At 36.9% G+C, this 14,735-nt stretch overlaps 1 protein-coding gene across 3 annotated transcripts in view; it reads right to left on the minus strand.

Annotated features, from left to right (window-relative positions):
• Positions 1–3,934: 3,934 nt before the first annotated feature.
• LOC102234854 (T-lymphoma invasion and metastasis-inducing protein 1-like) overlaps positions 3,935–14,735 on the minus strand; it is a 49,383-nt gene continuing 38,582 nt past the window's right edge. For all 3 annotated transcript variants that reach the window (XM_005796816.2, XM_023351194.1, XM_023351195.1), the window contains 12 exons: positions 12,248–12,433; positions 9,897–9,965; positions 9,489–9,614; positions 9,281–9,389; positions 7,498–7,677; positions 7,264–7,382; positions 7,061–7,169; positions 6,068–6,126; positions 5,869–5,974; positions 5,700–5,787; positions 5,404–5,576; positions 3,935–4,595 (listed from right to left, as the gene is read on the minus strand). In XM_005796816.2, the coding sequence (XP_005796873.1) occupies positions 4,060–4,595; positions 5,404–5,576; positions 5,700–5,787; positions 5,869–5,974; positions 6,068–6,126; positions 7,061–7,169; positions 7,264–7,382; positions 7,498–7,677; positions 9,281–9,389; positions 9,489–9,614; positions 9,897–9,965; positions 12,248–12,433 (1,860 nt within the window). In that variant the 3' untranslated portion in view covers positions 3,935–4,059. The remainder of the gene's footprint in view (positions 4,596–5,403; positions 5,577–5,699; positions 5,788–5,868; positions 5,975–6,067; positions 6,127–7,060; positions 7,170–7,263; positions 7,383–7,497; positions 7,678–9,280; positions 9,390–9,488; positions 9,615–9,896; positions 9,966–12,247; positions 12,434–14,735) is intronic.

A 14,735-nucleotide genomic window follows, 5' to 3' on the forward strand; every position in this document is an offset into this window, starting at 1 on the left:
TGTTTGAACATAGGCCTAATACTTGGACAAATGTTCTCAAGCAGTTTTTAAAAAATCAACAAGCTTTTAGGATATTTTTTGGCAGGATATTTGACTCTAAGGGTGAAAGATGACCAGCCAGAAACTTTTGTTGCAGCAGGAATTTTAGTCCTGCTTACAGTATTTGTGTTTGAGGATCTACATCCTGCTTCTATGCAGATTTATTACTGTTCATGATCAGACCCATCGTGAGGCTTTAAAACCTCAGAACAAACAGAGTTGTGTGGTTTTATCATCAGGCTATCTTAAAAAAATAAAAATAAACAAATGACTAAAAGTCAAAAATGAATAGAGCATTCATACTGATGAGTGCATCTGTAGGTCCAGCTGGATCAGCAGGTCTTTTTTCAGTGTTAACTCACATTGAGGCAGCTTTCTGAATGACTTTGACTTAAAGTGTGAATATACTTTCCTTCTGCTACTCTCAGGGGGTAATTGTTCAAGATTTTTCTCAAACTGGAAAACTTGGACTACAACTAATTCTATCTACAATACCCACATTATATATTTAGCCCAATACTCCAAGGTGTTGTGACTATTCAAACTTCTGTATTTGCCTTTTATTGCATGACAACACAAACAAACAAGCATTTTAGTTTGCTTTAACATTAAGAGACACTGTTTTAAAACAGTGTGGGATTTCAGAGTGGTGAAGGTGTACCACTCCTTCCTTCAAACCTTATTTGGTCTTAAAAAGGTGACACCCAGTCGATCGTCATGTTTCTGAGAAGTAAGATACACAAAAAAGCACCACAGGGAAAAAAAAATATGGCATGAGAGGTCATAAGACAGGAACAGAAACTGGAAAACCTGCTGAACAGGTTCTTAGGGCAATACTGTCGTCATCTGCTTTGAATGTAAACAGATAGCATCGTGATGAAAAACCCATGGAAACAAAGATATGAAAAAGTAGGCTGTGTTATGACAACTCTGCTATTGCTAAAAGTTTAATCTGTGAATTCTAATTTCAATCCTGATTTGATAGGAGGGAAATAACTGATTTTAACCAAAATGAAACTAATATGAATGAGTGAGGAGTATGTTGTTACCCTTTGTTGGAGGTTTAGAGGATAAAAACAGCAAAATTACAGCAGGCTCAATGCGCCCTCTGGTGTATGCAAATATGACTGCAGACCAGTGTTTACATCGATGAAAGCCCACATTTTCCAAGTACAAATATGCACAAACATGTTTTGAATTAATAGTTTACAGTACCTGAACGTTTTAGTTGTTGGGTATTTTTTAATGACAAAAAAGAAAAGAAAATGTTCTTTCCTGAGTTCAAAAATCTTTTAGTAATCCCTTCTTAAGGTAAGAATTTAATTGTGAAGGTTTGAGGTTTCTCTCAAAGCTGTCTTCAAAAATCTGTCATAAATTTCTCCTTGACATTTTCTTATCGAACCTTTCCTTAAAGTAACAAAAATAATAATAGTGTTTATGTTTGATATTACATAATAAAGAACTGAAAACAAAATGAAAAACATTGAGATATTATAATAAACATGGAACAAGGAAATAAGAAATGGCATAAAAAAAATTTTGAACAAAAAATGTGCTCATATTTTAGTACTCGAGTACTATAAAACTTCTGTATTACCACTTTTGCTCATTGACCACCCAGTAACAAATCTTACATATGTTTTTGATCTGCATCTGTTTTGCCACACAAATAGACTAAGTACATTCATTTGCTAGATATATCCAAAATTATTTTTTAGAAAATGATATAAAAAGTATTTTTTGATGATCAGATTGAAATTACAAAATCCAGCCCCATTCTAGAATCCCAAAAGTAATGATGGCTACTAAAACTGAGTGTTATGGTTTGTATCTCTCACACACATGCTATACAACCTACAACATGTTCCCTCTGTACTTAAAATGCTAAGAAACATGTTGCCTTTTCAAATTCAGTGGACGGAGTTTCACTTTGAACAAGGTTGTTTGATCTCATTCCCAGATTCTAGTTCCTACTTCTGAATTCCTAGTAATGTGTAACAAAACAGTAACACCCAATAGCGTTAGTTCCTGGTTTATTGTTGTCCGCATGAGCTTACAATGGGAGGGAAAATCATCCACTTCACTCCTCTTTTGAGTTGTTTTTAAAGCATACTTGTAATAGAGCAACTCCTCCTTTTTGCTTATCACAGTTAGTTTATAGTAAATACTATACTATACTATACTATGGTTTACTTTAGTATCTACTTTAGTAGATAATCCCCTATATCCAGTAAAGTTGATGCAAGTCCCTTTGAGAACCTTAGCTCAGAATAACATTCAGTTGGAACTGAAGTAGTTCAAATGTAATGAAACTGATGACAAATATAATCCTGTGTATATTCAAGACTTCAAAGTGCAGATCCATTAGAATCGAGTGTTGTGCCTAAAGCCACAGAGCTGTATTTTAATGACTTAATTTTTTTCAATTATTTCTCTTTATTTTAAGGGGTTAGCAGAATTGGTGGTAGAAGTGTAGAGGAATGAAAGTCTGTGATAAATAAAGCCCATAGAACCACCATCTTTTATTGTGTGGCCTTAATAGGTGTGCTTACATAAGTCATCTTGAAATTTGTCACAAGGATGCTGAAATTTATTTGAATTGCCTAAAAATGCCCCCTACTGATTGCTGATCTTCAAAAGTCTGACTTGCTGATTTTCAACTGAGGCAGATACCAATTTTTTATTTATCTGAGAAGTTGCTAAATTGGCAACAGCGGAGTGACTGTTAGCTCAAGTGCAAATGTGAGCTGGTGGGAAGACGGGACAGGACTGAAGACACTGATTTTCAGACCTTTGTGGAGGTAGATGTTATCGGTTTCAAATGCAAATATTGGCCGGCCACCCAAAATGAAGAAATTTGGGGCATATATTGTGATGCACTCCAGAGAAAACTTAATAAGCTGTTTAAAAATGAAAGCAAATAAATTAAAACACAACAGTTCTGAATTAGAAGTAGGAAACAAATGTATTTATTATGATATCAATACATTTTATATATACACAAAATAAAAATGCAGTCCTAGAAGCATAATGAACTTTTTTTTAAATCATGACTTCTTTCATTGGTCAGACATCTTGCCAGTCTTTCACCTTGATTGCATGAGCAACTTTGGACTTTCTTTGTGTGGAAAAAGAATTACTTCTATTACTAGCAAATTATTTTACACACAAATAAATAAAACCATTGCTTTGAAATCCATTACTAAAAAAATAAGTGGACACCGAAAACTTTCTCAAGAAGCTGAAGTGTAAAGTATCTACAATATTGTGTGCATGTGATATGTCAGTGTGTCTGAGCTGGAGTACTTTAGGTAGTACTGTTGGTAAAATATAACGTGATTTCACAGTAGTAAAAAAATGACACAGCAAATACACGTTCAAGTAAAAACAGGATAAGGTTAAAAAAATTAAAACCCCATTGCTTCAGTGACATTACGGCTTTCACATCATTCTGTTATTAAATGTAACAAGAGAGCTAAAACTCAAGACTAAAGATCAAAATCATGACACAGCAGTGTATATGCATGTGAAAATGTACAGTAATCTATGCAAGACTGTCATCTGGAATTTATTATTCTATGTCTTTAAGGACAAATAATATACAGCCCTTAGCTATGATAATATCTTGAGTCACAGAGACGAAACAAATATAAATGTTCTCACAATACCCAAATTTGGCAACAGCAGGCAGGACTACAGAATGTCGCCCAAATGTGCAAACCATGCCAATCAAAGCAAGTGATTAGATCCCATGATTGTACCATTATTTCACCTCTCTAAGCAAACACTTGACCGTTATGAAACAGCATCTGATTTGGGATACAGCTCCCTCATTCTGGGTTAATTATTGCTCCACAAATGATCTTACCTGTACAAAAAAAGCATTCAGCATAAAGTAAGGTAAAGGAGGGTATACTGTTTCTTTTACTAGCTGTGTGATATACATCAATGCTCATGCACGGTTTGTGATGAGTGATCGTTGTGCGGCAAATGTGGGGAGATTCCTGTCCCCTTCAGCTCTTATGTGGGGCATTCTGGAGATGAATCTGATGGCTCCCGTCGAACCCAAACCTCAGCCTTCTCTGCTTGATTCTTATCCTCAGAGTTGTCGGTTACAGAGCTCTTCCTCTCTGTGTCGGATATCTTCTCTTCATCTGGTGTGTCGCTCACAGTTGGAGACGGCAGGCTCTTACTCCCATCTGTTTCTGTTCCCTCCAGGGATAAAGCCATCAGGGGGCTCTCCAGATCAACCTCTTCAGATGGAGGTCTGGGTGTTTGGCAAAACTCGTCATCATCATCGCTTAGGATGTCTGTCTCCTTCATTTCTTCCTGGTCTTCATACTCTTCTAGGTCAAACTGTTCCTCCACCCAGCGGTCTGTATCTCCCGCTAACTCAGACTGCTGCTCCTCCTTCTGCTGCAGCGGAACTGAATCGGATTCCTGTGGTGAAGTGAGGTCCTGCTGTTCTGAGTCCCCATCAAAAACAATGTCGGTGTCTATGGTGAAACGATTGCGCACCAGCTTTCTCCTGCCTAGAGTTCTGGTTGGGGCAGATGCTGTTAGGATAAATAAAAAAAATATTTTAAAAACAATTTTATTAAAGTAAGAATTCTTATAAATAATTTTGTCAATGGCACTGAGCATTTGTATTGAGCCATTGCTTTACATAAAATTCTTCTGTATTTTCATAAACAAGTCTTGTAAAGTATACTAGTTCTACATCAGCCTGGCCATTATGTTGCTATGCAGTTCTGCTCAATTTCCATCTCCAGTCAGTGCTCTGTCTAGAATTTCTCCTATTGAGTTTGATTTCTCTGGTAGAATTTCAATCAAGCCGATTAGCGAACAGAAGGCGTTGCAAACAATGATGTTGATTTTCGGGTGGGGTTATATTTTGGCAATGGAGGAAGTGAACGAAGCTGTTCAATCCATGTTGCCCACACTTTCAAATATTAAATTAACATTAGAGTTGGGGTATTATTTTATAGCCCATCTCTTTTAAAAGTTGCTTAAATTTAACTCTGACTTGTCTGGTGGGCTTGTTGGTCTTCATGATGCCATTTGTTCACTGATGTTCTCCAACTAACCCCTGAGATGGAGTTTCTTGCACTGGATTTTGTTTATAAAAATTACAAATACTCTGGAGCTTTTTTTTTTTTAAAATGTGACAAAATATTGAATAGATTAAAGGGGTATTGTTAACTTTTCAAGGTAATATATTAACCAGTTGCAAATTGTTTGTGTGCACAGTTGAACACATAAATGAACACCCTGGATTCCACCAAAGATCCTATCTGTGTCAGTTTGGAAGAAATTGGGACACTTTAAGCTGTAGGGTGAATGTAGCCACCGACTGGCATTTACCGGCTCTATTTATGGCTGGACGGGCTCCTTTCAGAGCACAGAGTCGTTTTCCTCCAAATGGCACATACTGCTGGTTGAGGGGTAAACTCTCTGTTTTTAGGAGCTGTCGGCGGTGCTTTTCCCTCAAGATGGAGTGGACTGTCTTCAGAAATTCCTTTCTGCCCTCCGGAGAGCTGAGAAAGGAAAAAGATGAGTTGCATTATCAGTTTGTCATTGTGTTGAGAGCAGCAAAAAGGAGCAGCAGACAGGCTTAAATCTGAATCTAAACTCTGCCTCCTTCAGAAGAAAATCCTCACCTGCAGCACAGGTGAAACGTCCTCTCTGGTCTTCCTTCTGATTCTGATTTTGTGTGAACTATTTCACACATAGCAGAACTCTCACCGTCTGTGGGATACAAACAATCTGCATCATCCACAAAGAAAAGGTGAGATTAAAATACAAAGCCGTATTTAGTGGATCATCTACCTGTGTTTGACATGGATCTGATTTGAAGGGCATCTGTAGGAATCATATGACGGAAACGGAAAGGATCTTTTTCTTCCGAAGATACAGAAACTCGATGTGAGCCGCCCTTAAATTAGATAAATATATTTATATTAAAGCTACTTCTAAATGTTGCTTGTACAGTTACAGAATGCATGTGCCTTTTTGTGTGAAAACTTACAATTTTCTTCTTCTGCTTGGACTCTTCTTTGCATACAAACACCACAGCAGTTTTGAAAACTGAAAGGCGGAAGAAGATGGCAGACATGAGTTACCTCCAAATAATCACTAATTATTGTGCATAAAATAAATATATTTTTAAAAGCAGACTTAATAAATGTGATCATTTGGAATATTAAAGTTTCTCGATAGCACAGCTAAAGTGTTTTGAACAGTGAACTACTGTTCAAAAGTAATAATCTTAAAAGTTGTGCATTTACTCACATTGTGACATATTATTATCACATATTTTAAAGTTTGATTGAGATTTTATGTGTTAGACCTCTGCTTCTCAAAGTTTCTAACTCTAACTTACAAAATAGAAAAAGTAAGAGTTTCCTGACTAAGTTATTTGAAAAGTGGTACAATGACACAATCAGCATCAAAGCCAATATATTGGTACACTTAAGTTCGAACTGCTGTGTTACACCAACACAATGTAGTGCAAAATTATAAGTTGGAAGGAAAAGGATACACGATTTTCAAAAGTGTATCTTGTGTTTGTTTTCATCTTCCTTTACGCTTGTACCCTTTTGTGTGTGCTTTGTATTTTTAATGGAAATGGAAATGCAGACTTCTATTTCTCTACTGTATTTGACAAATATCTATTACTTAAAAGAAACATTTTTTTAAAGCATGTTTTATGTTTGTTCATTATTTTGATTTGTTTGATTATTTTCAATCTTACATATTTTTCCATTTAAATATGTTTTTGTTACTAAATAAGCCCCAAATATCTTCAGTGGGTTACCTTTTTTTAATGGCACATAAGATTACTTATGGTTATGATCATAATGAATACTAAATGTAAAGTACTAGTGATAAATGCTAAATTCTGGGTTATATATTACTGTTAGCCTATTTTAACAAAGTACCATTTTCTAGTACCTTTAATGCTGAAACAATGTAGGAAAACAAAATAGATTGATTAAACTGAATATCATCACTGGCATACCAAATGTTGCCATCTGTGGTTCTTTCTTCCATTTTCCCAGAGAAATAGGTGGGTTGATCCATGTCACTGTGTTGTGCAGCAGCAAATCTCCCATCGATAAATCAGCCACCTGGCAGTTGTGTGAAAATATCAACATCGTCATCCCACAGGGACTTTTTTTCCCTTTTTGACAGAACAAAAAGGCTGCACTTGTCCAAACCTACGTCTTTCTTTTCACTGCTTTGCTCAGTGATCAGCTGGTCAAACACTGCTCCAAACTCCTCGTGGATCTTCTGCATTTCATTGATGTGGCTGGCAACCTTGTTCATGGCCTTTATAGCAACTATGTCAAGCAGAAAACATGTTTTCAGCTAAACTGTTGTGTCCGTTCAAGGATTCATTTCAGTTCTGTGATAAAAAGGATTTTATATCGTCAGTAAACTCTGACATTGTCTTACCATCCAAGTGGTAGTGTTCCTCACTGTCTGGGTCTGTCAGTGAGTAGAGCTCCCTTAGCAGAAGGGGGTATTTTAGCACCCTCTGTATGGGTTTAATCAGATAGGATTCTAGGGTGGAGGAGTGCTGCTGCTTGGGGTTCCGCTCATCAAGAAAGGCCTTGAAATTAGGGTCGGTTTTGGCTGCAATGACAAAAATAACATTGTGTTTGCAAAAGATTGGAAGAGATCATGCAATCCTTAGTAGTGTAAATAAATATTTTTTTTACATGTGGTTTTGATTGGGTCAGGTAAAATACTTGTATTCAAGGGATGTCAAAATATAAATTGCCAGCTTAGGTGAAGCGGGCAGTAATTATTTGGAATATGATAGAAAAATAACGTGGTCATTTTTAAATATAAGCTTGAGTCCAGGACCTGCCTCGTTCATTACCCAAATAGCTACACTGAGTGCCTCGAACAGGGCTGCAGCAGGGGATACAGCTCATTAAACAGCACCCACTCTAACCGGACCAAGGCAGTCTGATGCAGGTGTGCGCACAGGAATGAGTGGAATCAAAACAGCATAACATGCAGGCTGAAGCTAGTAGTAAGTTACCGATAATCACAGATTCATCCAGCAAGACCTAAGGTGAGGAGTAACAGATACTCCATTCTGTATGATAGGTTCAAACAGTACATGTAATTCCATTGAAAAAATCTAATTCATTGTTGAAGACGGACAGGCTGGCAGCCAGATCGTTTGTCCACAATGACTTCACATGGCAACAAGAATTTGGATCTTTGACTCTGCTTTATAGCTCCACTTAGCAGGTGGAAAGTCGTAGGCTTTAATAGTTTTTTACTACAGTTGTAAATAATTAAAAGCAAACTTTTGATTAAAACTTTGTATGGATGCAAAATATGCATTTTTTTTGTCTTTTGTTCTTCATTAGATCTTTAAGACTGTACGCAAATTGAAAACAAAGTTAAATCTTATAACTGTATGTAAATACCATAGAACTATGACAGTTTCACTCTTGAGTTATCATATTGTGAGAATCCCATAGTCACCATGCCCAAAAGTACTTCAGTTCAATTTAGTATATTTATATAGCACCAAATTACAACAAATGTCATCTTGAGTCACTTTGCAAAAATAAAATAAAGTCAATTCAGTCACGCATACATTGCAATCAAAGAGCACATTAAGCTTGGTTAATTATCCTAATAAGTTCAAAAATGTCTCAATCTGCTAAACCCAGCAGACTGCATCAAGTCATGGACTTGAGAGATAACCAAGAAATAATGATACTAATGAAAGGCCTTGTTATTGATCCAGAGAGCACACATTTCTGCTTGTCTCTCAGAAAAACAAAACCACAGGCTTGCCAAATATAAACCATTTAGTATTTTTTATGAAAAGCAAGGATGAAGAATCATTAAGCATATTTAAACTGCTTTATTTTAATACTGCCACCAAAACCTGCACAGCAGAAAAGCAGTTGACTCACTGAATATGTATGTGGCAAACAAAGCCATCCAGTGAAGTTAGAAAGGGAGTGGGTGTAGTAGCTTCAGAAGAGTCTGTTCAACACTTCTAATTACATATCACACAATCTAGCCAGGCTTTTAACCTCAAGAACTTCCAGCTGGAAAGTATACGGGGGTCAGATGGACAACTGCGGCTGACAATGATGAAGAGCAGATTTATAGAGAATTGCAATACACAGCAGATGGTTAAATACACACTGTCCTTTGAGCCAAGCTGGAATGTCAGCCCAATGGAAAAAAAAAATTTACTCACCCTTCACAAGAACCTTTGGGACCTTGGTGTGACTGGCACAAAAAGCACTGTAGATCTTAAAACGGTCCGCATAGTACAAGAAAGAGCCTCCCAAAGAAAAGAGTATTTTCTGTGAAAGAATTCACAGAGTCAGAAAAAAGTTCATAGGTCTTCTGAATGCTTGATGCCGTTTATATTCCAGGATTGTCTAAAAAAGAAAAAATTGTACCTTAAACTGATCCACACTCTCCAGCTTCTCCAGATCTGGAACCAATCTGGTTCCATCTTCCAGCGTTTTTAGGAACTCAACCTGGAATTCCACCATTTCTGGCAAATTGCCAAATAGAACATCCAGCTGGAAAAAAATAATAATAATAATGTCCTTCGTCTAGTATTGTCAAATTTTTAGTACTTTGTAACAGTTACAAAAGCTCTAACTAACATACAACATGAATTTTAATATTGCAAATGCATGTAAAAATCTCTGTATCTCTAATTACTATCCATCCCTCTTGTTCTACAAGGCAACACTTCACATGATTATGCAACAAACCATTAATAGAACATTTCACCAGCACTGGCATATAAAAGCCAAGCTACCTCTTAAAAGCTCATGCATGGGAAACATTTCACATACCTCATCCTGTGTGAGAAAATTCTCCTTCTGCAGTGGGGTTAAATATCTCCCAATGAGACAATTGAGATCCTGCAAGGCAAGAGTTAAGTGTGTTTAATTGTGTTCTGTCACTTATGTGGGACGCTATAGGAAATAGACTCTTGGTGATAAAAGTCAGAGAGAAATGTTGCCAGTCTTGAGGACTTGTTTTAGTACAAATGAGCAAGAGACTATTATAAACCACTGTAGACAGTAACAGATTTTCTGTACACCCTTGTCCCTAGTGGGATCAGGAGGGGTGCTGGTGCCTATCTCCTACGAACGTTTCGGGTGAGAGGCGGGGTACACCTTGGACAGGTCGCCAGTCTGTCGCAGAATTAATTATATCTAGATTTATTACCCACAGATTGATATGGTTAAAATGTTTATTTCAGTACATTTTGATGATTATGGTTTACAGGCAATGAAAACCCAAACTTCAGTTTCTCAGTATGAATAATTACATAAGATCATAGGGACTGGATTTTTCATAAAATAGCGGTGTTGCTACACACAGCAATCAACTGGGGGGAAAAGGTTGCACATTTTTAAGTATTTGCCCACTCATTATTCTTATTAGGACAACTGTGTTTTTAAACTGTGGTAGGCATCTTACGGGCAGCAATTCACTCAAAGTTCAGTTTCTCAGAAAATCACAATATTCCATAACAATTTGAAGAAACAGTTCGTAATACAGAGGTGTTGTGATTTGTACAATCATGGGAAAAATTGTGGACTTGATAGTTGTATAGCAAGGCAGGGGTATTCAACAAAACCTTATCATAAAAAAGCTGGCTTTTTACATAAAAATTGACTGAAAGGAAAAGTGTAGTTTGAATTTGCGATTCACAAGTTTGGTCAGGATTCAGTGTGACTGGAGTCGGTGCTTCAAGAGCCATCATATAGCCACAGTATGAAGGCTAGTTGTAGTGGTCCACAACTGTCACTTTCTTTGTTCCGTGACTCCTCAACCAAAGACATGTAAAATAAAGGTAAAACCTGTGCTAAAGACAAAGAACTGGACTGTTGTTCAGTGGACAAAAGTCCTCTCTTCAGGTGGAAATAAATTGTGAATTTCATTTAGAAGTAAATGAAAATTCTGGAAGGAGAAATTTCAAGACTCATTTTGTCTGCTGGTGTTGGTCCACCATGTTTTCTTATGTCAGCTCAACCATATATCATGTTTCCCTCTGCTGACAAATTTTCTGGTTATCCTGACTTCATTTTCTATCAGGACTTGGGGCCTTGGGACCTACCAATACCTGGTTTAATGACCATGGTATAACTGTGCTTGACTGCCCTGACCTAAGCCACACAAGAGGAAGATGAGAGACACGAGCAGCAACAAAGCAGCAATATGATAGCCACTATTAAAGCAACATGTCCACCCTTAAAATTTAAGGATATCTTAAGTCTTAATACCAAAGACTGACCTTTGGTATTACTGTCACATTAATACAGTAATAATGACTAAAAAAAAACATCTAAGTATTGAACATGTATATTGTACCATACAAGAACAAACCTTTCTGAAGATAGACATTCCTGTATTAAGCTGTTTATTTTTAAATTTGTTCCTCAGAAAATCAGATTGCTATATAAGACGGAGTATTGGGTTTTCATTAGCTATAAACATTTATAATAAAAATTAACAAAAGTATCACTCTGTGCAAATCGTTAGGAGTTTCTCTTTTTTTAACAGAATTAATGAAATAAATGACCATTTGAATGATATTCTAACTTACTGAAATGCATGTGTATAATAATCTTGTATACCAGCAAACCTACAAATTAATTTGACAGCAGCATTCATTTCAAATCATTAATTATCACTGAAAGTCCTCTCTGGCGTTTGTTCCTCTGGCTTTTAAGTCCCTGTGGTATTTTTCAGCAGCAATTAAACATACAAACAAAAAGTGCACCAGACTAAAGTAAATTAGAACAAATCACCAATTCCCATTGAATCTTGTGCAATATACAATCAATCATTTGTAATGTGATTTCTACAGTAAGCCCATTTGTGCCCCCTGGACTGAGAATCATTAAGACAGTCTTGACATTTTCCCATTACATACCATCTCTAACCCAGTTATTCCACAGAGCCACTTTTATACCGAGCTGGAAAAGATTAGAAAATATCCAGACAAGGACACAGCTGTGTCCCCCATCACATCTCCGGGGACGCAGAGATAAATATGGATTGGTTATATAGAATAGACAATATGAAGGCGGAGCATATCTCAAGACGGATAGAATCTCTGACAGCTGCACAGGAGAACATATGCACTCACAGACACCATCTGCTTGGAACAAGTCTGATGATCGATACTGACTTTGACATAGGTGCGCTCGGTCTCCACGAGTTCACAGATCACTTTGCGGAGCTTGTCGGCATCAGACAGCTGTCGGGGAGTTGCGGTAGGCGGGAAGGGTGAGTCCGGGCTCGGCGAAGAGGACACGCACTCTGAGGGATTCATGTCATGGAGACTGCGACAGAAAGCGGCAACCTGCTCTGTACTCTTTAAAGGAAAAAGGATGACAAAAGAGACAGGTAAGTGATGAAAAACAGGCAAAAGTATAATCCAAATGTTGGGATATAAAAGGAAATATGCATGAAGCAACCAATCAGCACCTTGGAAGAAAATGTGTAGGCATCACCTTCTACTTACTGATGTGCACAGACTCATGAATGTGCAGAGAGTGAGCCTAGAAAGAGGCAGAGGCAGCTCTAAAAAAATCTTTTGCACTAATTTGGTCTATTTCAGTCTATCACAACTATGACTTTCCGACCTCCTCTTTTTTGCTCACTTCCCCGGGTGCTTTCTTCCTGCTGATGGATTAGTGGTGTAATGATTCAACTCTTTCACTGGATCAAAATATACACACACTGTGTGTCCACAAAGAGTATGAGTTGCCATGGTGACTGGCCCTGATGTGCATTAGACTATTATTTTGGACAAAAATAGACCCCTCTCAACAAAAGCCTACATGGCTGAACAAATAGTTACTTTGTTTGCAAAAGGCTACAGCCTCATCAGCCAAACAAAAAAATAAATAAATAAAAACAAGAAATGCTGGCTTGTAACAGCAATACAAACACAAAAGAGAATGCACAAAGAGGCTCCTTCCTTATCCATCACAACTTGATTTCATTATATTAAGGATTATCATGACACAAAAGAGATCAGCTGAGAAAATCCAGCAGAGTCGGAGGCCATACAAAAGGCACAGCCAGCAGGAGTACATTAAAAACCGTGTAAAGGAGGGCAAAGATGACTCTCGCTTGTAATATGGGCAGTTTTATAGACTTGATGGAAGCAATTTATCCTGTCACGCCTACAAATACCTCTGGGAAATAATAATGATATGGACTTCACACAGCTGCAAAAGATGGATGCTTCTAATCTTAATTAAGGTCAAAGTCGCTGCCAGTCAGCACATCTGACAATCTCAACAACACCATCTCCTATGCATAAAATGCTCACCAAACAAAACTGTGACATTTATTTCTTCAAAAGGCCTGCTTCATTACATGCAATTCAATGAAGAAATTCATGTTTGTTTTTAATTCATCATTCAGTTATATGTAATGACTGAAATAAATTCAAATATCATCAATGCCAGATACGTCTAATCTCACGCAGCTTTTATAAATGAAACTGATTGTCAGCATTGTTATCTAATCAAGGAGACATTTATGTGAGGCACGAAAGACGACCGTTTGTTCCACTTGAAAAATTCCCAAAAATTCTCAGGCGGCTTGTACACCAACTAGGCAGTGGTAAAATGGCTGTAAATGTATTCTCACAAATGCACTTTATAACATACAAGTAGAAAATTTGCTAAATTTGTGGAGCAAGCATCTATCAAAAATTTCTCAACATGAAGTTGTCGTTGCTGTCTTCAATTGTGAATAAAGGACAACAAAATAATTTCAGTAGGTTTGAGTATTTGAAAACTGAAAACAGACTGAACTTCTATAGGTCATACTGAAAACTGAAAACAGACTGAACTTCTATAGGTCATACTGAAAACTGAAAACAGACTGAACTTCTATAGGTCATACTGAAAACTGAAAACAGACTGAACTTCTATAGGTCATACTGAAAACTGAAAACAGACTGAACTTCTATAGGTCATACTTACCACTGAAAGCACTTTACACTAGAGCCAAATTCAGATACCCAGTTATTTCTTTGCTCAAAAGCCAAAAGAGTAGAAGTGTCTATAAACGCTCATTAAAAGTCTCCATACTTTGGAATGGTACATTATTTCACAAAGCTGGGACATTTTTGTTTGGATCTTGGAACATTCAAGCGCAACTTTTTTTTCTCCCTTTTTGTTTGTGGATGTATAGCAATGGGGGAAACCATTAAGACCATTAAAAAACAGTTAATTTTTATATCAATTCTGTAATAAACGGCAAGCCATTGAAGTGAAGCCAGAACTGGAGCTAGAAGTTCCTGTTTTCTAGTTCCTGATAGTTTGTCAGTGTACCAATTTTTACTGCAGACTTTGATCCGTCTCTTTATGGGGTTAAATTACACAGAACTGACCTTTTAGGTATTGCCTAGTGTTTGAAATCCATGAGAATTTGGTTTAAAACAAAAGGAACACATTCACAAATAGATAGCATTTGGTATGGCATTTGACAAAATGTAATGTTTATTGCTTGTTTCACAATTGGTTTCTGTTTTATGTTTTTATGGTGTAAAGCACTTTGAACTGCCTTGTTGCTAAAGTGTGCCATACAAATAAAATTGACTAGATATTCAGCAATACTTTGAGTGCCATTGGTTTATTGAGATGCAAGCAGTAAGA

The sequence above is a fragment of the Xiphophorus maculatus genome, chromosome 18 (assembly GCF_002775205.1).
Source record: "Xiphophorus maculatus strain JP 163 A chromosome 18, X_maculatus-5.0-male, whole genome shotgun sequence".
NCBI lineage: Eukaryota > Metazoa > Chordata > Actinopteri > Cyprinodontiformes > Poeciliidae > Xiphophorus > Xiphophorus maculatus.